Raw genomic sequence first — 27,470 nt, 5'->3', positions numbered from 1 at the left:
AGTTCATCAGCTGTAGGAAGGAAGCCATCTCCTTCAAAGTACTGCACATTCGGTATATAACCCCACCGATCATACTGTGATCCGTCAAGTGCTTTCAACTGAGACGAGCTTGGTGTTACAAGGACTTGATGTACGGAAGATAGGCATTATGAGCTTGAAAAAAGGAGCTTTATTTTCATTGCAAAGTGACTGTTATTACCTTGATGGAGGAAAAGTTGATCTGAAATGCTGATGTAACTGCTTGCTGCGAGTCTTAATATCTTCATTTCAGTATTTCATGCAGATAGAAGATGATGAAACACAAGAAGTGATATCACTGAGAGAGGGGTTGCCAAAAGCATTGCAACACTGTCTCGATTTTGGACAGCAGGCTCCTGAGCTGAATCTTTTTAGACTGAAGGAAGAGCTCCTCTTCGCTTTCTGGCCACTGAAGTAGGTGACTTGTCTCTGGGTCTTTCAACTGCAAAGAGAGCCTGTGCAGAGTAAAGAGCATTAATGCTGAACCCCCTGAGGGGAGGCTGAGTGGGAGAGCATCCCTTGTAACCCAACCTTTCACACTTAACCCGTGTAGCATTTCCAGGGTGCCCTTTCCCTCCATGCCCATGGAGCACACTAACCCTACGGCTCCCCTTTGGAGGTGACCCTCTTCCAGTGCATGTAGAAGGGGACTGAGGAGCTAAACTCATGGCTCTAGCCTCCTTTGGCGGGAGTGGGCTGCCCAGAAGTAGTGGGGCAAGGAAGATGACTTCCTTACCTAACATAGCAATGGGTCCTGAGAAGAAGTCTGAATTTTGGGGATGGAAGAGCAGGTGCCAGTGCTTTACGGTTCCGCATACTGACCTTGGGTTGTTGCCACCTTTCTGAATAGCTACCCCAGATGTCTGTTTCCATTAGCAATACATCTGTGGCCATGTATAGACTATTGCTATGAGGGCTGTCAACATTCGGTTTGTGCCTGCACCAGGGAAGACAACTTCCTTCGCCCTGAGGTCACAGCCCCCAACCAAGCATGAGCTCCTGGTGACGTGTGACCTGTGTTTCAGAGCTGACCAGTTGTGTTTGCATCCAGCGGAGGACAGGGATGCACACCAGTAGGCTGGGACAGTCACACTGGCACTGAGCAGGGCCGAGCCCCCGCCAAAACAGCATTTCCACCTGCAGGGAAGGGTCAGAGGTGGGAAACCTGAGTGACAACAAATACCAAAGGATTTCGGAGCTCCTCTCCCCAGATGCTTGTTTCATGTTAAGTGAAATGCTGTTTAGATAAAATCAGGAGCTTTGTGTTTGTATTGACATTTAATATAAATGTTTTGAAAAGAAATAGTGTTTCAGAATGAATTTGTGCTGTTCTTGCCCTTTAGCGACAGCGTTTCAATCTTATCTAAATGCTTTCCTGAAAGGGAATTTCATTAAGATTCACACAGGCAGGAAATTTGCTTTTGAATGAAACAGTGATTTTTCCACCTGAAAATTTGTGACTAGTCCCATGCAGCAGCCCCAAGCTTATCTCCACCGGGAGGTTTCCCTGCTGCTGCTGCTGCTCTCCAAGGAGCTGGTAGGCAGGAACCGACCGGGCAGGGCTCCCACAGCAAGCGCTCACCTTGAGCCGGGACCCCACGTTGAAATGGATACAATCGCTGCGGCTGGTGAACAATAAGTCAATTTGATCCTCAGCCAGGATTTTAATGGTGACGTGGCTGTTCAGTTTCATGGTGATGGACTGGAAAGGAGGGCTGTGAGCCTGGTGGCTAACGTCACGCCATTTCCAGGGCTTCTGACTGGCCCCTGCCCGGTCCAAGCAGATCCCAGTGCAGGGGTCCAGGGCGGCCCTGGGGACAAACGCGAAGCTGGATGAATCCAGAGCTGACAACTTCCCAGTCCCAAATGCCATCTTTTGTCTGCAGTTGGACCAAACCTCTTATTTTTGCCATCTGAGGGTCACTGCTGGGACCTGATGCATCAGGTCAGGGACTGGTTTTTGGTAATAGTTTTTCTCTTACAGTAAAAGCATGCTGGCCCCTGGGAAAGCAATGAGTCCCCAAAGGGCAGAGAAAATCCTTGGGCGGAGTATGGGCTGTGTGTGAGTCCCCCTCTTCCTATTGCACATCTACATCTTCTGAAAGTCCCTGGACATGGTAATTTCTTTTGCTCTGGCAACTTTCACGCTAAAAACAGGTCCTCCGTGCGTGCGTGTGTGGTTGTGCCTGTGGCTGGGTACAGGAAATGGCCCTGCCAAACTACAAAGGAGAGAGAAATGCAGCGTGTAGGGGAAAACAGCCCATATTTATGACACAAATACAAATCAATACTTCCCATCTCACGACAGCCTGGGTAGGTGGCTCTGGGCGCTGGAGCGTCCCCCCAGCCATGGTACGTGGGGAGTTTTTATCATTCACTGCGTCTGTTATGTTGAGTTTTTCCTGCCTAAGCATGGAGAAGTTGATTCTCACTGGGCTGTGAGAGTGGCTCAGCCTCCCCCAGTGTTACCTCATGCTTCAGCTTGGAAAAAACAGCAGGGAAAAAAAAAATATAACTTTGAAGCTGTGATGTGCTACAGCTCCGGCTGTGGAGAAGCCTGAACCGGTCCATATGCAGGACAGACGACCTACCCACAGGCTGTTGGTTTTCTGTTTTCCTCTCATCAAAGCTATCATATTCTTTTTATAAATATCAGAGTGGTCACTTAGCATTGCCCTTAATTTACAGGTGCTGGGAGAGGCTGGAAGGGTCGTAGCAGCCTGCCCCAGCTTGGTGGCAAGCTGGCAGCCGGTGCGTGGCTAATGCCGATGGGGAGCGCGTGGTCCAGCAGGGTCAGGAGAGACCCATGGCAGGGTTGGTGATGGTTTAGTGCTGCTAAGGATTGCCTCGGTGCCAGGCTGTAAAAACCTGGCTGCTGTGTGATGGATGAAAGACCAACATGTCTGCAGGCGAACGGTAGGACTGCAGGAGTCTGATGGAAGCGTTATTGCAAAAGCTATTTAAAATGATTTGTAGTAGCCAGTTAAACATTTAAGATGTCCATTAATTAGTCTCAGCACAGGGAGGACTTGTAAAATTGAGACGGGATTTAGTGATTCCCCCAGATACTGGCTTTCTGAAGGGAAACTTTGGAGACTGGGGATGGGGTGTCGAAAATTAGTATTTGATGGCTCAAACGCCAGCAGTTTTTACTAAAGCCATCGGTCACCTCATATTACAACTTAGACTGCAAGAAATTGGTCACCTAAGTCATTCTTTAGTGCAGAACACTCACTGGATCTGAGAAACAAACCAGAAGCAACATTGACCTCAAGTTAATCGACTCTGGGTATTGCGGCTTCCCCTCATGTGCGGATAATAAGCCCACGTTTTTCCAGCGTGGCCACATGGGGCTCCACGGGAAGCCAGTAAAGTAGGTGTGCCCTCATCCCTGCACTGTAATGGGGCCAAAACACCTCCATGGCCATGTGGCCAACCTTGGCCAAGATCAATCCTCACGCCGGGGCCTGTGGAGAGGTGTCACTAGCAATTGCAATGGGGCAATCCCCAAGTGCCCTCGTGCCGTGCGCGGTGCCTGCACGCCCACCTTGGTGCACAACACAGCACAGCTCTCCCTCCTTTTCGTGTACTTTCACATAGAAAAAAATAAAACTGAAACAAAAAATGAAGATGCTTTCAGCATGCCTTAAAGCCCTGGGGTGCCACTGGGGTGGGTTGGGGACGAGCTGGGACCTGGTGTCACCTCTGGGCTTGCACTTACCAGAGGTGGCCGTCAGGGTGGAAGCAGACCCTGTGGCCGTGGATCCCAAAGGCAGCCCTGATCCCTGGGTACCTGCTGTCCTCCAGGATGCAATAGGTGAACAGGGCTTCCTCAGTGAACGCGATGAGAACGGCCATGTTGCCCAACGGGTAGCTGAGAAACAGTTAAGGAAAAATGAGCCCATAGAAAGAAAGCCCACAGAAAGCATGCTTCGGAAGAAAACCATCATGGGACAGTGTCTCGGGGGAAGTGACCCAAGCCTCCACCACCCTTCAGACAGCCAACCCCAAGGCAACCAGCTCTTGTAGACTTCATTTCCTTGCAAGAGCAGCACGAGATGAGTATCCAGCCCAGGAGGCTGAGGTGGGTTACCCCAAGGGAGGAGGGTCACGGTGACCCACCTCGAGGCAGGGTGTTCCCGCAGCTGTCCCCCCACCCAAGCGCTGTAGCTGCTGGATACTAAACCTGACCACTTCCATCTGGGAACAGGAGAGAAAAATGTCTGTCCATCAGGATAATGTTGTCTTATGGGCTCAGGAGAATGGCAGCACTGCAGGAGCAAAACCGAGGTGGTGAGAGGCAGGTAGGGGTGTGGGGGGAGTGTTGTGGGGATGCCTGCCTGGACACAGGGGACAGGGATGCTCTGCCCCAGGCCTTCCTCTCCCCACACCAGTACCAACCCCAGAGCACCGCCAGACCATCACACTCTGCGCTTTGCACCTAGCCTTGTTTTTTTTGTTTGTTTGCTTACTTTTTAATTAAATCCTTTTAAATAACTGAGGAAAAATCCTTCACTTCTGTGTTTTTGCATTTCATGTACAAAGCTCAGCTCTTCTTATTTTATGTTATTAGCTGCTCTCTGATGATGTAATTTGCCAAGAGCCCTCTTTCCATCAGACACACAAGTCATTTATCCTGCAACATACTGACAAGCAAAATAGAAACACTTCTTTGCTAAGGGCTTAGCTCCCAGCATTACAAGGGAGCTGGGTTTAATGCTTTCTGATAGGAATAAGCAGCATTACCTCCTGCTTCTCCGGGAAGAACAGAGAGCAGCTAGCAGAGGAGGGAAGTGGGGAGACCTTGCTGTTCCCTTTCAATATCATTGTTAAAAGCAGCAACTAATTCTCACATGCAGAAAGGGGCCGTGCTCGGGTTTTGTCTGTCGCGGGGACCTGAGGGACTCGTCCGCAGCAGCTCCCAGGTGGAGGCATTTCGTACACGTGAAGTGGCTGACTCCAGCCATAACTGCGGCACTAATTTATAACCTGAAGACGCACGTTTTGGCTCTGCAGAATAGCTAAGAATTACTTCCTGGTTGTAAGGGATGGAGGGGAACAAAAAAGCAACAAACCGATGACTTTGTTCCTGCTTTCATTTTTCAGGCTTTTTATGAGGCTAAAAAGACAGACGATCCCAGGCAGGAGCATTTGCTACCCCTATATTTCAGGAGGGGAGAGCAGTATAATGCGCTTCTATGTTGAAAATAAAAAAGCCAACAAAATCACTGATTGTGTGATAAATCACAGGTAATTTTCTTGCACACCTGCAGAAACTGCAATGCTTTCTGGTTTGGGAAGGGAGAGGAGAGGCAGGGGTGGGAAAAGAAGAGCTGTACTGCCGGGGGCTGAGCTGGCGAGGGGGTCCCATCCAGCCCCTGGCTGATGGGGCAGGCCACCAGTCTCTGCTTGCCCTCCTGGGAACACTGGGGCTGGGACAACAGGCCCTGGGGAGCTGCTTCTTGTGGCAGCTGGGGTAGAGGGGACACCCCAGGACACCCCATCCCTTGCTGGACACAGTGGTGATGTCACTACTGATGAATTCAAGGCTGCCTGGACCCTGTAAAGCTTTTGCCTGTGCTGTTAAATTGTTGGACTAGGGCTTGGCCTGGGACCGGGAGCACTCCCGTAAGTGATTCCTGGCTGAGGAGCCTGGATCTGCCCCTGCTAGGCAGTTTGGATAAGGCAGCCTGATTTGGAGGGTAAGAAGGATGAACAGTATGGAAGTGAGTAGACCACGGCCTCAGGCTTCAGTTAGGGTGGAGATCACTGACTGGTGGTGTCCAGCCTTCAAGCTGCACAGGACGCTCTATAAGTAAAACCCTTTATACATGGGCACCATCCCAGTAAAACCGCAGGGATGCCAGACTCAGCTTTCCACCTCAGCCATGAATACCTGATTAAGTCCATCTTCAAACAGCCACAAGCTGGTATATCCCATCAGCTTAGTGCACCCACCGGTAATCATTTTAACGCTTTGCTGAATCAGTATCTTCTCCATGTCTCATAGGAGATACCTAAATGTGCTTGACTGGAACTGCAGGACTCTCACGAGGTATGAGCAGACCCAACACTATACAAGATCTCTACAATCCCTGCCTGAAAAGCAACAAGAAGAGATCCAACAGGCTACACCCACTTTTAAGTGCTCCGCAACAAACTCACTGTCCGGCTCCAGCAGGTCTTCCAGAGGTGCTGATGTCGGTCAGTGCTTTTTGAAAGGACAGTTTTCGGTCTGACGGCATATTTGTTTTGTTTTGGGAGTCTGAACAAGATTCTGGTCCCTGAAAAAAATTTTAGAAAGTTGTAGTTGAGGAGAAGGCGATGCAGCTGTTTCTCCAAGCTTTGTGTCATGGATTATTTGGAAAGGAGGGGGGATGGAGGGAGGGACTGAGGAGTTTTCATGTGTTTTCCCTTGTTTGAGGAGAAATAAGTGGAAAGAGAAAATCTAACCTAACCAGAATGGGGTAGGCTCTGTGATGCTGCAGGATGGCTTTCCTAAGAGATGTAAGGCATCTCCTTGCTTAAAACAATGAAACGTCCAGCCCATGAGCAGCTGATAATTACTTGTAGCAAAGGATGGGTTAGACATGAACTAGCAAGTATCTTCCATACCATCTCCTACTCCTCTCAACCAGAGGACATATGGCCTGGAGATGACAGGCCTTATAGGCAGGGAATTATGCAGACCCGTGTTTTGAGAAACTATGAAGGACCCTGGCCACTCGTAATTAGGATTATGGCACCTTTTACTACACAAAGGGCTGGAGTCTCTGCTGCTTCTCTAGGTGCGTTGAAGCTACCGCATGCTTCTGGCTCCAGGTCAAGCCCAGCAATCACAGCAACTCACTATCAAAGGTACGTACAGGCAACAAATCTCAGATACTGCTGAAATATTTCCCTGTAGCTCTCAAAGCCTCCTTCATCCAACCTAAGATCAAAAAAAAAAGGAAGTTAAAAATAAGATCAAGATGTTGGCTAATGACACTACCCACATAATCTAAAGGAAAAAAAGTATCATGGGATGTTATATCAGGATTCACCTGAAGCAATGCAGATGTCTGCATATGACATTGTCACCATAGATGGCTTTTATAGCCAAAGAAGAGAAATGGGAGATCCATCTCATTGCAGGTCTGATGAATCGTGCAGTAGAAACACCTGTTTCCCTGCCCTTCAGTCAAGGGGAGCTGCAGGTGACACGCGAAGGCATGGGTACGGGCTTGCAGAATTCAGGTGAGTCCCAACCCTTGGGACATCATGCCCACACATCTCATCACACGTGTGGTTGGGCGCCCTGCCCCACTCCACCTGCCTGTCGTGCCCCTGACTGCCACTCTGGTCTCCCAGGGCAAAACTCAGCTTGCATGGCTGGTGGGACCAAGTGCTGCACGCCACGTGCGCTGCTGACCCCTGCAGAGCCAGAAGACAGACCCTACCCAAAAGGCTCAAACCGGATCCTACCTGGAGACCTGAGTGGCACTTGAACCTCGGTCTGCTCCTCTGTACTCAAGGGAAATTTCAGTGTGGGCCGTCGCTCCCATGAAGATGTGGTGGCACTTATAAGTCAGACTCCAAAGGACCAAAACGGTGGGAGAAAAGGGGAAACAGCAACAAAGCATGGATAACTCAAGTGATGCAGTCCGGTCTCTGCCCGGCTTGGTGAGGCCAATGTGCCCCCGCCATGGCCACCCGTGGTGTGCCCTGGGAAAGATGCAACCCCAGGGGGATGAAACAGGAGTTAGACCCTTCTTCTGCTACTGAGCAGCCTGGGAGGAGGTTGGGAAGTCACATCAATGTCCACCAAGGCTGCTGGGTGTGGGGACCAAAGCAGCTGTGGTGGGAAGGTGCGCAGGGGCTGTGCAATGGGAGGGAGGCTCCAGTGGGGTCAGATGCCTTCAAGGTCTCTTGGGAGAGAACAGTTACCTGGGCTTTGACTTGGGAAAACCTTTTGCTATCTGGGAAAGCATGTGGCCCCATCCCTCTTTCTAGGGAGCTTCCTAATCTGCGAATGTCAAACCTTCAATGCCAAAATTGCAGAGATGGAGCAGCTGATGGCTGCTGAGCCCTCAGCTCTAGCTGCTCCTTATCAAGCCATCCAGTGCCTTTCTAAGGGCTCTACAGTGAAGATGAGCTGCGTGAGGACTCTCAGGCAAGTATTGCCTTGGCAGCACTGAACCATCCTGGTCCAACATTTTATTCTGGCCCAGTTTAGCACTGTTGCCTGCTCAGCACATCCTGCCCAGGGCAGGCAATGGATCTTTCCTGCCAGTGGTACCATCGCAGGACTGACATGAGGATGACTCAATGCTTGTTGGTGCATGTGGGCAGCAGCATGATGCCACAAGTAGGTTCCCACCAGCGAAATTCCCTGGGACTGAAGGGACCTGGTGATAGGGCTTCTCTCCTCCCACCAGGGCCTGGGGCTGCTCTCCTTCAGTCCCTTACTGTTGCAGCAGTTTCTTCTTGATGCTGCTCCTCAGCTCAGCTTGGGAGGGCTTGGCATGGGGAGCAATGTCCAGCTCTTCCTCCACTTCATCTTCACTCATCAGCTCTTGGCTGACAGTGTCAAACACTTCCTTATATCTCCTGCAGCAGAAGAGCTGTGGGTTGCAGCGCCCATCAGGAGCGGTGGGGCTGGCATGGGGCACCTGGGTGGACTGGGGACCTCCTCACCGTCCAGATCCCTCTGCCCACATCCCTCTCCCCTTCCTCTCTGCTGCTGCCATGGGGTGGTTGCTCTCCCTTTTGCCAGGAAGAAACTTATGTTACAGGCATGCTCACGTGGCATGGGTAGACTCATGTTTTTGTGGGGCTGTTCCTTCAGATCCACCACTGTTGAGATTGGCTTTTCAGGAGCGCTGCGAAAGGTGCACTTTGCAGAGTCTTCGGTCCAGGTGGTCTCCTCAGAGGAGAAAAGAAATTCAGCATCAGTGTAATTAATTTTTTAAAAACTAAATTGGGCTTAAGTTTAGGCTGTTCCCATAAAGGCAACCAAACCCACTGCATTTAGTGTAACACCAGCACTCCTTTTCAGTATGTATATATATGTCAGGAAACGCAGGTTATATTTAATTATCTGTGCTCCCAAATAAATGCAGTTGGCATGTTTATGCTTCCTTGCTAAGAGCTCAATGGAAAGTTATAGTTGTTTTTCATATTAATATGTTAACAACTTGTTAATTTGGCCTTCTTTTAACATCTTATGAAGCACTGAAAAAGTGAAAAAAAGAGCAAAGAAAGGCTTTAAGCTTTTTTGAAAGGCTTAAAACTTCAAAACTTTTAAAACAAGTTTTAAAAAACAGTTCCTGTCTCTTCTTTAAAAACAAAACCCTGAGAAACTACATTAAAAAACAAGACACACTCAGTTTTTAAGGCAATCTTGATACGGAGAAACTTCAAGGGAAATGAGAATGTTTGTATTTTGGAAAGGAAAAAACCTGCTTTTGGAAAGCATTTGTGATGGAAACATTCATGATTAGCTCTCCTCCTTCTTGATAATTGCTCTGAAGTGGCTTAAGTCTGGTTTAGCTTTAAAGGCCTTTTTCCTCTCTGTAGTATTTATAGTAGTTGTCCTGATGCCTTCTACCGTGAGCAGTCATGTCACTTGAAGCCACCCCATCTTGCCCCAGGGTTGCTTTCCAGGTGGGTTTTCCTCTTCCATCAGCCAGTTGTGGTCCAGGGCTGAGTGGGCTGCCTGACAGCACAAACCCTGCTGCCACCAGGACCGATGAATGGCACCCATACATTCTCGCAGCGTGCTCTGGTTTTATTTGCATGCGTTGCAGGTTTGTGCTGGTCCAGCTACGTAGGCTGCTGCCACTGCTGCTTATACAACTGTGCTCTGTCTGTGATCCACGTCTCCCTTTCTGGTGGTGGTAAGAGATATTATTTATTACTTGTTCCTTCCAAAAACCTCCCACTGAAAAAGGAAGGCAAAGACCCTTCAGCTCCGACCTAAATGAAGTGGGAAATTTGTAACAGCAACCAAAGGGACTGATTTTATACCCCCTATCACTGCACCATGGTTGTGCAGATGTGCTCACCAAGCTGGCGTGGTCCACCAGCAGTGGGTTGGCACTGGGAACACCACACAGCCATTCCAGTCCCAAACCTTACCCTTAAACAAGCGAAGGGTGAAGGCACAGCTGAAACCCTCAGCCATGCCAGAGGAGCCCCCGGCACTTGCCAGTCCCCAGCTTCAGTCCCCTGAGCAGGCAGCGGCATGACTAGCAGCCAAAAGGCTGGGATGGAAACAGAGACTTCTGCCTTTGTGTTTAAGGTGACCACGTGTCTTCCTCGCTCAGACAAGGAGGGAGTTGATGGCTGTAATATCAGCAGGTCTGCCACTGGGCTTCTCTTGAATTTCTGTTTTGCTTTGTGGATCTGTGAAACCAGTAAGGTTTTTCACGTGCATGCATGTTTTTTTTGCCCGGAGACACAGGTCTTCCCACAGCTCAAGAGACACTTCGTGCCCGAGTCACTGATGCCTGCTCTTTTCTTGTGTCATCAAATGGGTCCTGGTTTTCTGATGGTCAAGCTTAAGTACTGTGTGCAGTTCTGGGCCCCACAATTTAAGAAGGATGTTCAGGTACCCAAATGGCTCCAGAGCAGGGCAACAAAGCTGGTGAAAGGGCTGGAAAGCATGTCCTGTGAGGAGTGGCTAAGGACTTTGGGCTTGTCTAGTTTGGAGAAAAGGAGGCTGAGGGGCGACCTCACTGCTCTCCACAGCTTCCTGAGGAGGGGAAGGGAGAGGGAGGTGCTGATCTCTTCTCCCTGGTATCCAGTGACAGGATGTGTGGGAATGGTTCAAAGCTGCACCAGGGGAGGTTTAGACTGGACGTTAGGAAGCATTTCTTTACCGAGAGGGTGGCCAAACACTGGAACAGGCTTCCTAGAGAGGTGGTCGATGCCCCAAGCCTGTCAGTGTTAAAGAGGCATTTGGACAATGCCCTTAACGACATGCTTTAACTTTTGGTCAGCCCTGAATTGGTCAGGCAGTTGGACTAGATGATCATTGTACGTCGCTTCCAACTGAAAATATTCTATTCTGTTCTATTCTCTTAAAGGGGAGAGCATCTGCCCTTTGGAGCAATTTTTGCTCCATTATCAGAGAAGAGATGCTATCGTCCTTTCTCCCTCTGCAGTTGCAGGAGCATCAAACCACCTCCACAGAGCAGTTTTCTGGAAGCCGCATGCCTTTTCTGGAAGGCATCTTGCCAGAGAGCTGGCAAATCCTGCACTGCCTGGCTCTAAATGCAGCAACAAGAAATTACTGGGGTTGAGGAGGAGAGGGAAACATACTTGGTGTGAATCCACGGCTCCGAGGTGCACCACTGGACAGGGATGAGGAACCCTTCACCAAAGCTGTTCACTTTCTCCTCTGAATTAATTTCATGCTCACCTCTGGTGCCAACTGATGCTCAGCCTGAATTCTTTTGCCTACAGATAGCAGCAGCAACTCTCCAGCCTCTTCCCTCAAACAAGGATGCACCCAGCAGAAAGAAGTGCTCCTCACTCTTGCCCCCCTGGCACCAACTTGCTGCCCGGCACTGCTGCAAGGTGCTGCTCCCCGGGAAAAAAAACACCACTGAAAAAGTGCTCATCGCGGTAATTCCTGGTTCCTCTCGTTAACTGGCTGGCTGGGTCTCACCTCACCCAGGTGGAGGTGAGCCACCACAACCCTATCCATCTCCCGCTGGTCCCGTACAGTCTGGTGGAGGGGGAAGACATACATCCCAGCAAGCGGCATCACCCTCTCATCTATTTGTGCAAGGGTCGAGGGAGATGTGCTGGTTAGGCACAACGCCATCCATTCCCAGAAGCGCCAACTGATCTCCCGTCACATCCCAAGCGCTTGGGAGACTACATTTCTTCCCTCTTCTTGGGACCTGGCACTTCAAATTTGAGAGGGAAAGCTGCTAAATTAGCCTAAGCACTGTCCCATGCTTTTGAAATATTCATAAATAATCTCAAAATAGCAGTGAGCAGGGAGAGGAGAAGTTTGCTGATGATATTCAGGGTGGTTGAGGCAAAGGGCTGACTGTGAAGAGTTGCAGAAAGACCCTTGTGGCACTGAATAAAAGGGTAATAAAATCACAGATGAAATCTGATGTAGATAAATGTAAAGTGATGCGCATGGGAAAAGACAATCCTAGCTTTACATACAAAATAATGGGCTCTGAGCTGGCTGTTTCCACTTGGGAGTGAAATCTTCAGGTTATAATAGATAGCTCTATGCAAATGTCAGCTCAACACTCAGTAGCAATCAAAAAAGTAAACAGAAAGCTAGAAATTATTAGGAAAGGAGGAGAGAGCAAAAGAGAGGAAATCATAATGCTGCTGTATAAATCTGTGGGCTCCCATCTCTTGAATACTATTGTGCAGTCCTGATTCACCGATCTCAAATATGATATAGAAAAAATAGAAAAGTTACAGAGGAAGGCAATTGAAGATGATCAAAGGCATAAAAGGGCCTCCATTCAGAGAATGACTGAATAGATTAAGACTTTTTATCTTGGAAGAAAAAATGACTGAAGAAGAAATATGACCGAGTTTTGTGATGGGAAGAGTGGCGTGACTGGGGAACAGCTGCTCATATTATTCAGTGCTCTTCAAAGGAAGAGAGTGATCATCAAAGAAAACTATCAAGTGACAAGTTCAAAATAAACAAAAGAGATTTTTAGCTGTGGCACTTCTTGCCATAGGGTACAGTGGATGTTTAAAGTTTGCGTTGGTTCAATAGGGTGTAAACTAATCAATGGAAGAAGAATTCATCAAGGGCTATTAAATGCAGAGACGGTGTCTACAGTTCAGGAGGTTCCTGAGTCACAGACCACTAGGGGAATGGAGAGTATTCTGGGAAGCACAAACAAATGTTTGCTCTATTTTTGTATTGCTTCGTGAGCATCTGCTGGCTCTCATCCAGGGCAGGATGCTGGGCCAGGCGCACTTTGGGGCTGACCCTTTGCAGTCTTCCTTATGTCCTGCATTTCAAACCAGGCCATTTCTCCCACTAAGGCAAAGCAGCTTAAATGTGCCCGAGGTGTCTGGTGCTGCTGCTTGTCACTGTTTCTGATGCAGCCCCCTGCATCACAGAGATATAGCTGCTTGGTGGCTTTCCAGCCGGAACACACCAGGCACGATTTTCAGCTTAAAAACCCTTCCACCAAGACCCGCAGGCAGGTGCATCCCCTTTTCCTTTAGCTCCAAAAGCGAAAGCCTCTGTGGGCCAACCACTTCAGAGCACAGACCCCTTCTCATAGGATACCCCCACTGTGGAAGACAAAGCAGTGACCTCTGTGGCTGTCGGTGGGAGCCCTGAAGCAGACCTCAGTGACCGAGGGCAAGCACCAAGCCACCTGAGTGCTGGCTATCCCCAACAGGCACAGTGACATAAAGCAAAAGGCATACCCCGCAGAAACCTGTCTCGCACCATCTCCTCCCGTCACCAGGTCTGGGACCTGAGGAAGCCTGTCCAGCCCACCTTCTCCTGCACGGACAAGTCTTCTCCACAGGTCCTCAGCTGGAGGCCAAGTCATTCTGAAACATGGCCGATAACCAAGGGATGCGCCTCATGCTCCATGCAGACCTCTAATGTGCATCTCACCGGGCGGTGGAAACGTGACCTGGCGGTGGCTCTGTCTCAGAACAAGGATGTTTTATGGCAGTCAGGTCACCTTCCCCTAGCCTGAACTGGATCATCTTGGTTTTTGTCGTTCCAAAGCAGCATTCAAAGAGAGTGGCTCTTGTTCTGCTTGTGATTCATGGTTACAAACAATGGGAGAGCGAAAAAAATAAAATGTGCAGCAGTGGCTCGAACGGTTAGTCCAAATCTGAGTGGTTTACTCAATTTTTCCCCCAGTAAATTAAAAAAAAACACTTGGACACTCCGATGACACAATATATAAGCACCTCTTCTGGCTGAAAACTCACCACCTTAATGACAGGGATGTTTATGCTCCTGTGCACTTTTCCAAGGTTGCCTTAAAAGCCATGCCTTGGCTGTTTACCAGCTGATGGATACAAACTAGGAGCCTCGCTTTGCACCTCTTTTCCAGCTAGAAACGAGAATGAGGGATAGTGGCTATTACAAGGTAATCACACCCCGGGGGGGAATTCCTGAGCTCAAGTGTCTCTGTTCCCCAGATCGGGGTAATCTCCTTGCACTCGGCTAGCCATTGGCAAAGCTTGTCAATCCAGGCTGGCTTGTCACTCTCAGCGTTCAGGAGCCTGCCCTATTTCTGGAGGCTGCTGCATCGCCCAAGCAGCCTCGTGTTGACATTGCATGCTCAGTAATGTGGAGGTGAGGCTTATTTTCTGAAAATCTGCCTTTTTCACCTATAAAGCCTGATTTAAAGTAAATGTAAGGCCAAATTCTATTCTTGTTGACACCTGTGCTATTTTGCAACAGCTCCGAAGGAGTAATGACGATATATGTTGAAACAGGAGGACAATCAGACATCTGTCCAGTCGATTGATCTGCAGGAGAGGGAGCACAAAAAGCTCCATTACTCACACTGAAGCAAATAATCTGATAGCGACAGTTATGGGAAAAAAAAACAACCCACCCACATTTCTTGGCCCTAGATTTCCATTAGGAAGAAGTCCCTGCTGTGTTTGGCTCTGTAGGATAGGGAGGAAGATGAAAGCCTTGAATGTAGAGTGCCAACAGCAAGTGGGCAAGAGCAGGAAACCCCAGCTCTTGGCTGCAACCTGGGGAAACCAGGTGGCTTCCTTGCTCTCCTCCTCTTCCTCTTCCTCTTCCTCTTCCTCTTCCTCTTCCTCTTCGTCCTCTTCCTCCCCTGTTGCAGCTGCCCCTCTCACCCACTCCTCCTCCTCCTCAGGGCTCCCCACCTGTCACCAGCTGGGGGTCCTGCTGCCCCCAGGGTGCCCCCCAGCACCCCAGCCAAGCCGATGAGCCAGGGCAAACCCCAACCCAGTTCCCCGCATGTGGGCTGGCCTCGTCCCGCCGGCGCTGGAGGGAATTTTTAGCCACAGAAAGGCAGATCCCCCGCACCCCGTGGCCACACGCCTCGTGCATGGGCTGCCAGAGTGGCATCGCTGGCGCAGGATCCTCACTCCTGCGATGGCCTTATTTTAATATATTTGCGCTGAATAATACATATTTCTCGTGAAGAAAGGTGGGTATTTCTGTGCAGGGGGAACTTGGCAGCTCTGAATACTGAGCAGCCATTTCCTCAAAGCAGTAGGATTCAACCTGGTAATCAACCCTATTAGCATTAAAAGGAACTGTCTAAATGTCAAACCAGGTTCAATAAATAAGCACTAACACATTTAGAAATGGCTTAGAAAGGGGAATTAAAAGTTTTGCTGCTAACTATGTTCATTTTAGAATTTCTGTCAATTCTAGCTCTCCCATTCAAATGAGACAATTATTTGCTGCCAAGATGAAGGAAATGAGATGGCCTGAAAGTTGAGGGTGGGCAAAGCTGTTCATACAAAATAGAGAGCTAACAGGGACCTCAACCCCTCTCGCAAGCCCCTGGAAGCACCATAAGGATGGGGTCAGCAGACCTTTTGGTCAGGTACCTTCCAGCCTCCCGTTACAGTGGGTCCCAGATCCTCCGATACCTCTTGATCCCACCGGAGTCGGGAAACGCCAGGAGATAAAGGAGAGGAGGGTAGGCTCGTCCGACTAGCTGAAGGCATGCAGCCCAGGAGGTAGGCAAGCAGAAGCAGGGGGCACAGCTTGCTGGAGGCACATTTTATAAGCAGCTTCAGAAATCAGCGCTGGTTTTAACAACCAACCCTACTCCTCTGGACCCAGCCGCCTCCAATGCTGCCTGAATGGAAGTGGCTCGCCCATGTCTGGTGCTTTGATGCGGTAATGACATATAACTGATACTGATGGCAAAGGCTAATCCACTCTGCCCCATAATGTCCCCAGTCAATCATGCAATATTCTGTTATTGGAAAAACTCATTTTTGCCCCTCCGATGGTAATCAGTGTATGCCCTGAAGCACAAGGCTTGATAGCCTTTGTAATTTGCAAGCTAGCTAAGTGTAACTGCAGATGTTAATCCTATTTATACAAATGCCTGACAAGCAAAAGTAGGGATGGAGGGACGAGCTGCAGGGCGGCGGAAGGCATAGAGCTGCATTTCCAGGAATTCTTCTCCTGTAGATTTCAAGCTGCTGCACCCCAGTGACGGGAGACCGAGAGGTTTGGGGTGGGCAAAGGGAGGTAGCACAGGCGGCAACACTGCAGTTGTGCTCCTCCTTTCGCCTGGTATCTGTTCTGGAAAAAGCTGGAGCGGACCTCATCATGGAGCACGTCCCCTGCTCTGGGCAACTACTCTCTACCTAGCAAACGTGTGTCAAAGTTTGTTATGAAAATAAAAGACTAAAAAAAGAAAAAAAAAACAAAAAAGAAAAACAAGAATCTCCTCTTTCTGCACTTTACCCTTTTCTCCCCAGAATGAGCGCTTTTTATCCCAAACAGAAAGGAAGTGCTTTGCAGTCCCAGGTCTTTCTTTCACAGCCTCATTCCTCTGAGGACTGCAGATATTTAGACAGAAGAATAAAAGAGGAGTTACCTTCTCTGCACTATTTTGTCACCAAACTTTCAATGGATAACCAGGAGCATTGTCTTGCTGAGCCTATTTCCCCTGCTCTCTGGAATCAGCGGCTCTTCGCTTTGCAGTTTTCGTTTTGCAATTTTGCTAAGTTTCTTCTCCTCTAAGTTTTGCTTCTAATTTATATCCACCTCCCCTTTCAATGCCTCACTCTCTGTTTTTGCACCGTCTCCCCTGCTCTGCCTCTCTCCTAATCCTTGTTCTTGTTTTTCTTTCCTCCCTGGGGTCTGTCCTCCTTAGTTTTTCATGCATATCCCCACAGCTATTGATACTTTTTCCTTTTCTAATCTCATATTTCTTGCCCTCTTTCTCAGATTCCCAGTTTTTCTTCTTTCATCCCCTTTCCCAACTGTTTTTTCTCCAAAACACAGGTTTTTCTTGCCTCCTGTGGTCTCTGACACCCCATGTCCCACCCAGCTGAGATGTGGCAGAACTGAAACCCATTGAAATTGAGGAGGAAGACCATGGGAGGAAGAGGGCTGCGACCCTTCAGTTTAAGGCTGGTACTCCCAGGCATCCACTTGGCCCTTCCCTAGAGGCTAACTCTAGTATTCTGACAAAAATGCCCCCATTCACATTTCCCTCCTCATTTTTATTATGGCCCTGGATGACTGGACAGGATGACTTGTCCTCCATGGCCACCTGTCCTGGTTTCGGCTGGAATAGAGTTAATTTTCTTCCTAGTAACTGGTACAGTGCTGTGTTTTGGATTTAGTGTGAGAATACTGTTGATAACACTCTGATGTTTTAGTTGTTGCTAAGTAGCGCTTATCTTAAGCCAAGGACTTTTCAGTTTCCCATGTTCTGCCAGCAAGCAGGTGTGCAAGAAGCTGGGAGGGAGCATAGCCAGGGCAGCTGACCTGAACTAGCCAAAGGGGTATTCCATACCATGGAACGTCATGCCCAGTATATAAACAGGGGGGAGTTGGCTGGGAGGGGCGGATCGCTGCTCGGGCATCGGTCAGCGGGTGGTGAGCAATTGCATTGTGCATCACTTGTCTTTTCTTGGGTTTTATTTCTCTTTTTTTTTCTTTTCATTACAATTATTGTTATTATATTTTTTTATTATTATTGTTATTATTTTATTTCATTTTAGTTATTAAACTGTTATTCTCTCGACCCATGAGTTTTACTTTTTTTTCTGATTCTCCTCCCCATCCCACTGGGAACGGGGAGGAGTGAGCGAGCGGCTGCGTGGTGCTTAGTTGCTGGCTGGGGTTAAACCACGACCCCACCAAATAGTGCTAATCTCTGATCCACAGCAGCAAAAGGAGGACTTCAAATGCTTCGGTCATTCTTATGAACAAAATGTTTTTTAGTTTAGCATGGGATTTTCAAAGGATGGCAGATGGGCACCTAGAAAACTCAGATTTATCTCACAGTGGCTGCGATTATCCCAAATATCGCACTATACCTTGCTCACACAGTCCTGCTTGGTTATTCTCCTCTTCATCCTTGGCCGCTGCCTCTTCCTTGGTTTCGGCTGGCTCCTTGTTCTTTCTGGCCTTGGGGTACACCTCGGTGTCCGTGGAGAGCGCTTCCACGGCTGGAGGGAAGAGCAGAACTTCCCCCAGCATGAGGTCATGGCACTGAAACTGCTTCTGCATCATCGCAGCCTCTGAGGGGTGCCAGATGGGGTGGGGACCATGCACCCCTGCTGTGGCCAGCCTGGGTGGAGGAGGGCAGTGGGCCAGCTGAGCATGACCTGCCTCTGCAAATACCTTACCTGGGCCTTTTGGGGAGGGTGTCTCGTGGGTCGGGAGACCTGTGTGAGCTGAACCAAGGCCCAAGGTCGTCCCCGTAAGTGAAGTGCCTGAATTAGGAGCCTAATGTTGTCAACAGCAAGGAACAGGCACCTCCAGCAAGCCATTCGGAGCAGCAGGCACCTAGCTCAGGGGGGATGAGATGGGGACACAGCTCTCTAGGCACCCACTCCTAAAAGGGCAGAAAAAGGCATTTCCTCACCTCGCCAGGGTGCAATGAGACCTAAACACATTAAATAACATATTCCGGGTGAACTATGCCCTGAAGTGATGCTAAGTTTCTCTACTCGGCTGCTTAGTACTGAAAATACCCTCCCAATTGCCTAGTGCAGGTGGGAGGAAGGGTTATGTGTTCAGAGAGGCACCGAATCTGCTCCAATCACAGGTGGGTACTCAAAACACACTTGCACTGGTGATGGGTACCTGTGCCTGCGATCACTCACTCCACCTATTTCACTGAGGAGGGGGAGGAAGGGAGGTCACTGCTTTGTAACTGCAGGAAAGCCCCAATTTCTAGGAATTCACGCCTTTGGGTGAAATCTCACCAAAGAAGTCTCTCAGGCCTCGCAGAAGAGAAAGGTTTAATGCCAGCAAGCCTGGGCTTTGCAGGAGCTGTGGCCCGCCGATGACAACGGTCCGATCAGGACAGGAGGGACCCAGCGTCACAGGAATCCAGCTGCCCAGCAGCGTTTCCAGCCGCAGATTTTGCTGGCTTTGCTCCCCTCCCAACAGCCCCGCAGCACCCAGCACCTGCACCCCGATGTGTTACTGCTGCCACCATCCCTTGCCTTGCAGGATCAACGAAATAGCAGCATTTCCCTGGTCTTCTTCCAGGCTTAGCTAACCTAAACCAAACACCAAAAATCCCCCAAACCCAAACCAAGGAAAACTCAGCTCCACAACTATTTAATTAAGAACGATACCTGGAAAACATAGTTATAGACTGCACTGAATTTGTTGCGGTTTGTTTTCCTGCTGTTCATCTCTAGGGATGTCTCCCACTTGGGCAAGAAACATCAGATGTGCTAAGAGCATACACTTGTGGGTGCACGCAGCGCTTTACCTCACCAACACATCCTCGCTGCCTGGTTACACTGAGTCTTGTTTGCTTTTTAGAGCAAGGCTGTGACAACTTGGCCCTGTCGCACATTTCCATAGCTGCAGGAGCCCCAACCGCAGCCAAGAGCCCCCACTTGCTGTGGTTCCAGCTGCAGGGTCTAAGGACAGCAGCAAGGATGGGCTGGCAGTGGATGGTAATATCTTTAAGTGTATCCATTAATATAGAAGGAAAAGAACAGACGAGCATTGGGGCACATTTGCTGCTTTCTTTCAGACCTAAGAAAGAGTTGGTACAGCCAAGAACACATTTTCCACCCCAACTGTATACTACAATTGGTCTAATAAAAATGTAATTCGTTTGCCTACAAAAATCACTCTTCTGGGCACTTTACAGCCATAAAGCATGCTGTTTTCTATTCCTGGCTTCCTTTAAAAGGCCAGGTCTTGCTGCTTATATTAGTGAATGCACCAGACACATGGTACAGCCAAGTGAGCACTGCTGTAGGAGTCTTCACATTATAGTTTTCTAGGCTTCATCCTCCACGCACTTAAATTGATTTTACACTCATGGTGCTCCTGGGACACCCAGGCAGCTGCTTCAGGTTTTTGCCAGTTTAAGTAAGATTAGGATCGGGCCCAAGAGCTTATGTGCCTTGCAACAGCTTATGTGTTGCAGGCGCTTTTACCGTGGTGAGCTCATATCTGTGTTTCCACAGGACAAAGAGTAGGACTGGGATCCACAACTAGGATGAGTGCAAAACTGATGGCTAACTGTGGGAATGGGCAAGTAAATTCAGATGAAAACGGGCAAAATTGGTTTAGGATCTGATTGTGATGCACGTGCCAGCAAGTAGCATTTGGTCCTTTTGGCATCCCTGAGACCATGTGCAGAGGATGGTTTGGTCAAAAAAAGGTGTATTAAAACCAGAACCTTAATGCCGCTCACCTTGGTCTTCTGTGGGCTTAAGGCTGCTCCCACTACCCACAGCCTCTGAGCTCCTCTTCTCCTCTCCTATTACTGAAACAGCCTAAACATCATGTTTTAGTTATAAAGTGAGTTTAGTGGATGGAAGGGTGGGAGGGGAAGGGGGATTAAATTTACTGCTTCAGTGACTACAGATCTGAAATAAATCTCCGATTCAATGATAGATCAATAACACCAAGATTGGGTTTAAATTATTAATAAACTATGAGAAACGAGGATAATTACTCTATGAGTCACAGCTCTCTAATGCACTGCACATTTTTTCCCCGAGACATCTGCATTGAAGCACGACCTGCCTATCTTTTGGCAGAAAGCTGTAGCCAAGAAGTTAATGCTTTTTCTTTTGCTAGCTAAGCATTTCATAAACCCTCGTGGATTGAGACAGCCTAGTGACAACGTTGTGCTTCTCTCACAGAGAAACCCTTAGGCCAGGATCCCCTGAAACATTTAGGTGTCTAATGTGCCCCTGGAAATGAATATGTGATTGATTTGAATCACATTTGTGAATGGGTCAGAAGGCCCTCAAATGTCCTTCTGAACCTGGATGGCTGGAGATGGAGGAGTTGCGTTAGCAAAAGGAGGTGCGGGCCTTGAAAAGTGACCTTGGATGGTTGCAGAGGCCCATCTTGCTGGTGGCAATGAGGAGGGACAACCTTAGGACTGCAGGAGGCAGGGAGGGGAGGAACGGCTTTTGCACACTGCTGGTAGACTGCAATGACAGCACCATCGAAACGCTCGTGAACTTCAAGTGAAGTTCACTTCACTGCCCCTTTTTGGGGGGGGATCCATCAGCCCGAGGAGGCCTATTAAAATCAAGAAGCTGAAAACTGTAATATTCCTCCATTCTGGGTCGCAACAATCTCTGTTGACTGAGACAACTCACGCGGACACAGCGTGGGCTGGAGATGCTAAGCACCTCTGGGCATCCTCCCACCTCAGCAGATGTCATCCCTTAGCTCCAGCGTCATGGCTTAGGGTGGTGATGGAGAGCAAGTCCGACTTCAAGGGGCAGCTCACCGCAAAATCAGCTCATCCCTGCTCTTTGACAGAGCGAGCTGAGGTTGTATGGGCTCAGAGCACTCTTGATGATGCTCGTCAGCTGCTGGGCTATCAGGTGAGGTGCTCAGCGTTGCCCTGGCTTACCAGGAGGGTACCTTACTTAATAGGAGAGGAACAGAACTCAGGATATTGGTAACGAGAGGCATTTATCCTTGTCAAATTGCTTCAACTGAATCGAAATTTCTGCCGAACAAAGCCTACCTTGTGAGTATTTTTTTTTTTTAGTAAACTGATGCCAAAAAGCCACTTTTAAAAAGAAACCTACAATTCTGGGTACTTGGGATGTTGGACAGGGCTGCTTTAAATGCTGGCAGCCAGGGACTCATCTGAATACCTCCACTCTGTCTGGGTCATCTCATCCTCCATGTAGTGCCTTCTGCTGTGGTAGGAGGCAGGATAGCCATCTACACGCTGTCTGCAAGGAGGTGACACCGGGTGGGATGCTGGTAGGCGGTTCATGGCCAGCAGGGAAGAGGGTTGTGGGGTTTAGGAGCAGGCAAGCTTTCCCAGCAGTGTCCAGTGATTCTTGGTGGCATTATTTTGGGCAGGGAGCACCAGTTTTACCTTAAATAAGTCCTGCCTCAGAAGATGTGAAAGTTAGGTCTCTGCAGCGTGCGGAGGGGAGAGTTGCACTTGCAAAGCTAAGGACAGCAGGGCAGAGAGGGGCAACTGCCAGCACCCCAAAACAGGCAAGGGGTATTGATAGCAGCTGTGCACAGAGTCCTCTATGGACTTACTGCTTTCCTTGCCTCTAGTTCACTGGACGAAACAAGGTTGTATCAGTCCTAAAATCCCTCTACTGCTTATCTCAGCTTACACAGTGCCGCAAATGGCATTAGGTGACCCCTGCTCTGCTGGGCGATAAGGCTTCGCTCTGCACCCTGTGCAGGCTGGGGCTCTGCTGGGGCACCCACTCCTTTACCACAGCATGTCCAGCAGCAACTGGGGCTTTCCATACACCCTCCCACTCTCTCCTTTCACCTGAAGTTGTCTGGCAGGGTATGAAATCATTCTGAGCCTACAACATGGAGCTATCAAGGTGTCCAGCCACTTCCATCTGTGTAACGCAGGGAGAATTTTTTGATTGCCCCTGTGATATACTAATTTAAAGATGCCTGTGGCCTTGGCAAATGAAAAAAAAAAAGCCAAACATAAAAAAAGAAATTATGCTAAACAAACTGTTGTTGGGGCCTGACTTGACCTGATTCAAGGGAAGGAGTGAAGAGCTTTTGATTTTTTTTTTTATTAGTAATTCAACAAGGCCTTTATACATCACTGCTTTTTTATTAGTTACTTACGAATTGTAAAGGATTCTGGACACAGCGAACACAAATTAATGCATCCGTGGATGAAAACTTCCAAGGAATAGGGGGAGCAGCGATGCTCTGGTGCCTCCATCACGTGTTTGCTCTCCCAGCTGTGCTGAGGTAGTGAAATGCCGTCATCTCTGCCTCACACATGAGGAGCAGAGCCCAGTAAAGGGCCACGTGCAGGTTAACTGGGACAGGTATCGAATCCAAATGTCACGGGAGCCCCTGTTCCTGGGACAGGGGTGTTGGTGGGTGACTTGGGCTGCTCCACAGGTCAAGCCGGTGTTTGCTCAAGGACAAGCCATGTGCTCAGACCGAGCAACCTGCCTGCCTGTGCGGGGTCCGGGTGCAGCCCCAGCGATGTGCAGGCAGCTGGCTGCATGCACCCCAAATCATGGCCGGTCCTTTAAGGACAGCTCAGGCCAGACCCACTGCTGCGTCCCCTCCAGCTCCTGCAGCAGCAGCTCCGCACCTCACGGGAAGGCACAAACCTCTCAGATGGGTTGGAAATCTCGTTTTTCTTGCATTTGTGTAATGACTTTCTGTTAGGCTGGAAACCGTAAGACCGATTTCCCTTGATATCGCAACAGAGGTTTTACCTCAGACCATAACATTTTCATAATTTGGGGAAGAAATAGAGCCTACACTCTTTCAGGCTGCAAGTTGTGAATTTATAACCCTATAATGAAAAAAACACCTTGCTGCATGTTCATGTAGCAATACAACAGCCTTCCCTTAAACAGCTGCTTATATCCATTTCCCTTGGTGCCAAGCGCATGTGGTAACATCTTTAAGGAAAAAAGCCAAAACGTCCTTCAGATATTCACATAAGGAATGTTATCGATGAACTGAGTGCCATTTAAAGTACACTGCAGAAGAATTTGGTCTCTATTTGTCTCTTGAACAAGTGTCTCTATTCAATTTCTCTTGTCTCCCTTTCTCTCTGTCTGCAAGGAAGATTAGATAGGTCTAATGTTTATATCAGGCAGCCGAAAGGAGTGAGCTACATCCCCGGCCGATGTAAATCCACGTTGCTGCAGCAGCATCGGTAGTGTGAAGGGTGGTATTACGCTGATTTACCATGGCTGGGGAATCAGACCTCCATTTCCTCCCCAGCTGGAAGAGCAGCCTGCAAAATAAAAATCACACATCGCAGCTGCTTCGAGAGATGCTGCACAGGATTTATCTGTCTAACAAAACCAAAAACTTAAAAAAAAACCTCTGCAGAGGCTGGCAGCGTCCCTTTTAATACAGCAAATGTTGAGGGGCCCAAAGACAACCACTCGGACAGACATAACTTCCAGTTTATTAATAGCAGAGGCACAGCAGCGGCTGCCAGGCTGTGGATGTCTCAGGCATATTGTAAATCTCCAGTTGTTAGGTGTTCCTGCTGCTCGCCTGCGTATGGCATAAATACAGCCTAACGTGACTGAATGATATAGAAAAATGTTACCAATTACTCTCCTTACTTGGATTCCTTCGGCTTAGAGCCAGTGGGCTGAGCTGATGGGGAATCTGTTGCTGGTGCTGGAGGGGAGAGAAAAAGCTTTCTTTAAAAAAAAAAAAAGATCTTCTTTTTGTGTAGAGCAGTGGGGTTTTTTTCTTACCTTGAGGTTTCTTGCCATTTCATTATTTTGTATTTCAGATAAAACCTTCCCACCTTAACGAGGAACATTTTTCCCCATCAGTTTTAATGGTATAATAAATTGCAGGAGAGCGAAGAAAAAGCTCCCAAAAATGAGCCGTAAAAAAACTTGTTGGAGACTGAGGGCAGGCTTTGCAGAGGAAGAGACAAGAGTTACAAGCTAATTTACTTCGCCTTTCCATTCGGGTTTCATCTGTAAGCAGCTTGGGTCTCCTTATTTTACCAACTCTTTGAGAGGGCATATTCCCACAGGTGTTTCACCTTCCCTGCTCGTGCCAGTGCAGCTGCACAGGGGCAAGGGGGTGAAGGGGACCAGGGCTGCCCCTCTGTGGGAAGGTCACGATGCCGCAAGAATGGGAAGGAAACAGGGAATTTTGGACCGAACACCTCGTACAGGCAGATGAAGTGCCCTGGGGGGTTTGCTGTCAGAGCAGCACCTTTCTCCTCCAGGTTTGCATTAATTCAGTGGCCACAGGCTGCATGTTTCCCTCTGCGTGCAGAGCACGTTGCAGCCCCCATCTACCAGGTTAATTCTACATCTCAGCTCAGCTTAAATGCTCTATCAGATAAACCAGCGCTTAGGCAACCTACCTCAGTGCCAACACCCCAAGTGGCATTATTTCCAAAAAATCAGAGAGGACAGAGGGCGAGAGTTAGGGCAGGCATATGCAGAAGGTGGTGGGAGACAGGAGAGGCACCCGTGGGCACACAGAGGTCTGGGGAAAAAGCATGGACATGGAGGCATTTGGGGAGGGCAGTAGGGTGGCAGAGGAGATGGTGGAAAAGAAAATGTGGAAGAGTAAGAGACATGGAAAAAAGAGAGGCTTGGCTGTGACAGGGAGCCAGACAAAGTGTTGAAATGAAGGTTACTGCTCAGATTACATAAGCCACTCTTATGAAAGACAAAAAACAATGAAAAGAGATTGAAAAAGGCCAAAGAAGCCCTGTGAATCACTGTACTGTACAAATTCTTGAAGACGTATTAACTGTTCACTCTAGGTCCCTAATGAGGCATTCCCACATTTGATTTTCCTTGGTAAATCTACTTGTGTCTAAATACTAGCCCTCTACTGAAACAGGCTGAAAGAAACTTCATATTTCATCTGAATTTTAAATTTTGATGTGGAAATCCAACAAGCGATTGCCTGGAACAGCACTGAGAGAGGTTTCTGCATGCATTTGCTTCCAGTCACTTGTGGCTGTTTCAGATCCTCAGCCTCTTGCAGGGGCAGATTTGTCCTCAAGGATGCAGCTCACGTGTATGCCTGCTAAGAATACTTGATTTCCATGCAGAAAGCTCTTAAAAAATAAACCTTACGTTTGCAAACAGTTGATTTTCCTATTCTTGGGAGCTGGCAAATTTGCATTGAGAAAAATGCAAAAGTGAGCAGAAAACACTTCTGTTGGCCAACCCCCAAGGAGGACCAATGCATGAATTCTCTAGGAAACAGGTAACCCTTTACTTCAAAGATTAGCCTGGCTCTTTCATGCTGGCTGTACCTTTCTGGCTGTGCCAAGGCAGGCTATGCTAGGGGCTCTCCTATAGCAGGTGGAATGCATGCTCATAGCGTGTTCAAAGAAGAAATATGGAAAAAGTCCAATCTTTCCTCTAAACCCCTGATTTATACTTAGGATAAGGCCAAGTTGTCCCACTTGGACCCCAGTTTGGGATCCAGTCTCTGTTGCAGAAAGCCAGACTCTCCCTATGTAGGAAACCAGTTGCTGTTCCCCACGGCTGCTGTGTGGTCCCCTTCCAGTGGCTTTTGATGGAGCCACTTGTCCCTTGCTCACCCACTCACAGGGGACAGCTGTGACCCTGTCCTGCATATAGCCACAAGCCACATCCTGGTTTGCAAGCAGAGGAGATGGGTTGTGTCACCACAGGCAGCCAGAACTGAAATGGGACAAGTTCTTGCCATCCTTAAAAAATGTTTTTTTTCCCCTGTAATATAGAGGGTTTTCCTTTCCATGGATTAACTACATTTTTGTCCCTGCTATCTGCCTCCAAACATTGGATGGATTACACAGTGAGCTGTAAAATATTATTAAAAGCAGGGTATATATATATATATATATATATATATATATATATAAAAAAGTAAACATAGCTTGAGATAACTAGTAAGAAAGATAATTATCTAATATTAATTTGCTGGCATTCACATGCAATAGAGCAACTCTGCTCCACACAAAACTAATCACAGTGTTTGGACTCTGAACACCTCGGAAATTCAGAAATGCTGCCTAAAATGGATGTGTGGGTTTTCTGTTTACACTCTGTCCTGGCTTCACTCTGCTTCTGTTTAAATTACTGGTGAAATCCCATTTTTTCCAGCCAGGGCACTTAGACTAGCACCTTGCATTTGTGATGATCTCTCTGACAAACTCCATGGTTGGGATTCAGGTCTGGGTGCTGGTGCTCCTTACCGTGCTCTCGCAGCTACATATCTTTGCCCAAAACATGGTACAAACCAGCCCAGTGGTCCACACGACTGCAGCGCTCGCTGGCAGGCAGGGAAGAGCCGGCACGTGATGCTCCTCAAAATCCATCACCATTTTAGGTGTCCATGCATGGCACTCATATTTACCATATGCAACCAGAAACGTAGAAAAATTCAAGGACAACTGTCTTATTCTCTCTCCTTCCCTCTAACAGATTGCTGAAAAATACCTGTTAATAGCTTATCTTTCCCTGAAATTTCTTCAGAGGTCTTCCAGCAAACTTCTTTGCTGTTTTCACTCCGCTTTGCAGGGAAGGATGAGGAGGCTCCTTCAGGCTCTGCATCCCAGATAAGCTCTATGCTGGTTTTCCTAGTTGTCTCTTTGTTGAAGCGAGCAAGATTAGTCTGCTTAATATCTCTTATTCTCTGCTTATTGAAGGCTTCTTTAGAAGTCGTGTACTCCTTTTCCAGCCTTTTCACATTTTCCACTGTTGAGAGCAGAGCTGGAATCTGATGAACCAGTCCCAGGGGGAAATATTTTTGGTTGGGACTGGTTACTGCCAGACCCTGACGGCTTGCGTCCATTAGACAT

General features: G+C 48.4%; 1 protein-coding gene across 1 annotated transcript; it reads right to left on the bottom strand.

The window, feature by feature from the left end:
• Window positions 1–313: 313 nt before the first annotated feature.
• ERICH6B (glutamate rich 6B) lies at window positions 314–27,470 on the bottom strand. Its single transcript, XM_050915174.1, is given in 17 exon segments — window positions 314–460; window positions 1,601–1,829; window positions 3,740–3,892; window positions 4,200–4,231; window positions 4,233–4,289; window positions 6,158–6,243; window positions 6,246–6,302; window positions 6,885–6,949; window positions 8,467–8,621; window positions 8,822–8,920; window positions 11,672–11,781; window positions 18,031–18,162; window positions 20,385–20,466; window positions 21,774–21,897; window positions 24,262–24,319; window positions 27,109–27,370; window positions 27,372–27,470. Coding segments are annotated over 17 exon segments (1,947 nt in total).

Source organism: Gymnogyps californianus, chromosome 1 (assembly GCF_018139145.2).
Source record: "Gymnogyps californianus isolate 813 chromosome 1, ASM1813914v2, whole genome shotgun sequence".
NCBI classification, from domain to species: domain Eukaryota; kingdom Metazoa; phylum Chordata; class Aves; order Accipitriformes; family Cathartidae; genus Gymnogyps; species Gymnogyps californianus.
Note: the sequence above shows the minus strand (reverse complement) of the source record. Positions and strands in the feature narration are given on the sequence as shown.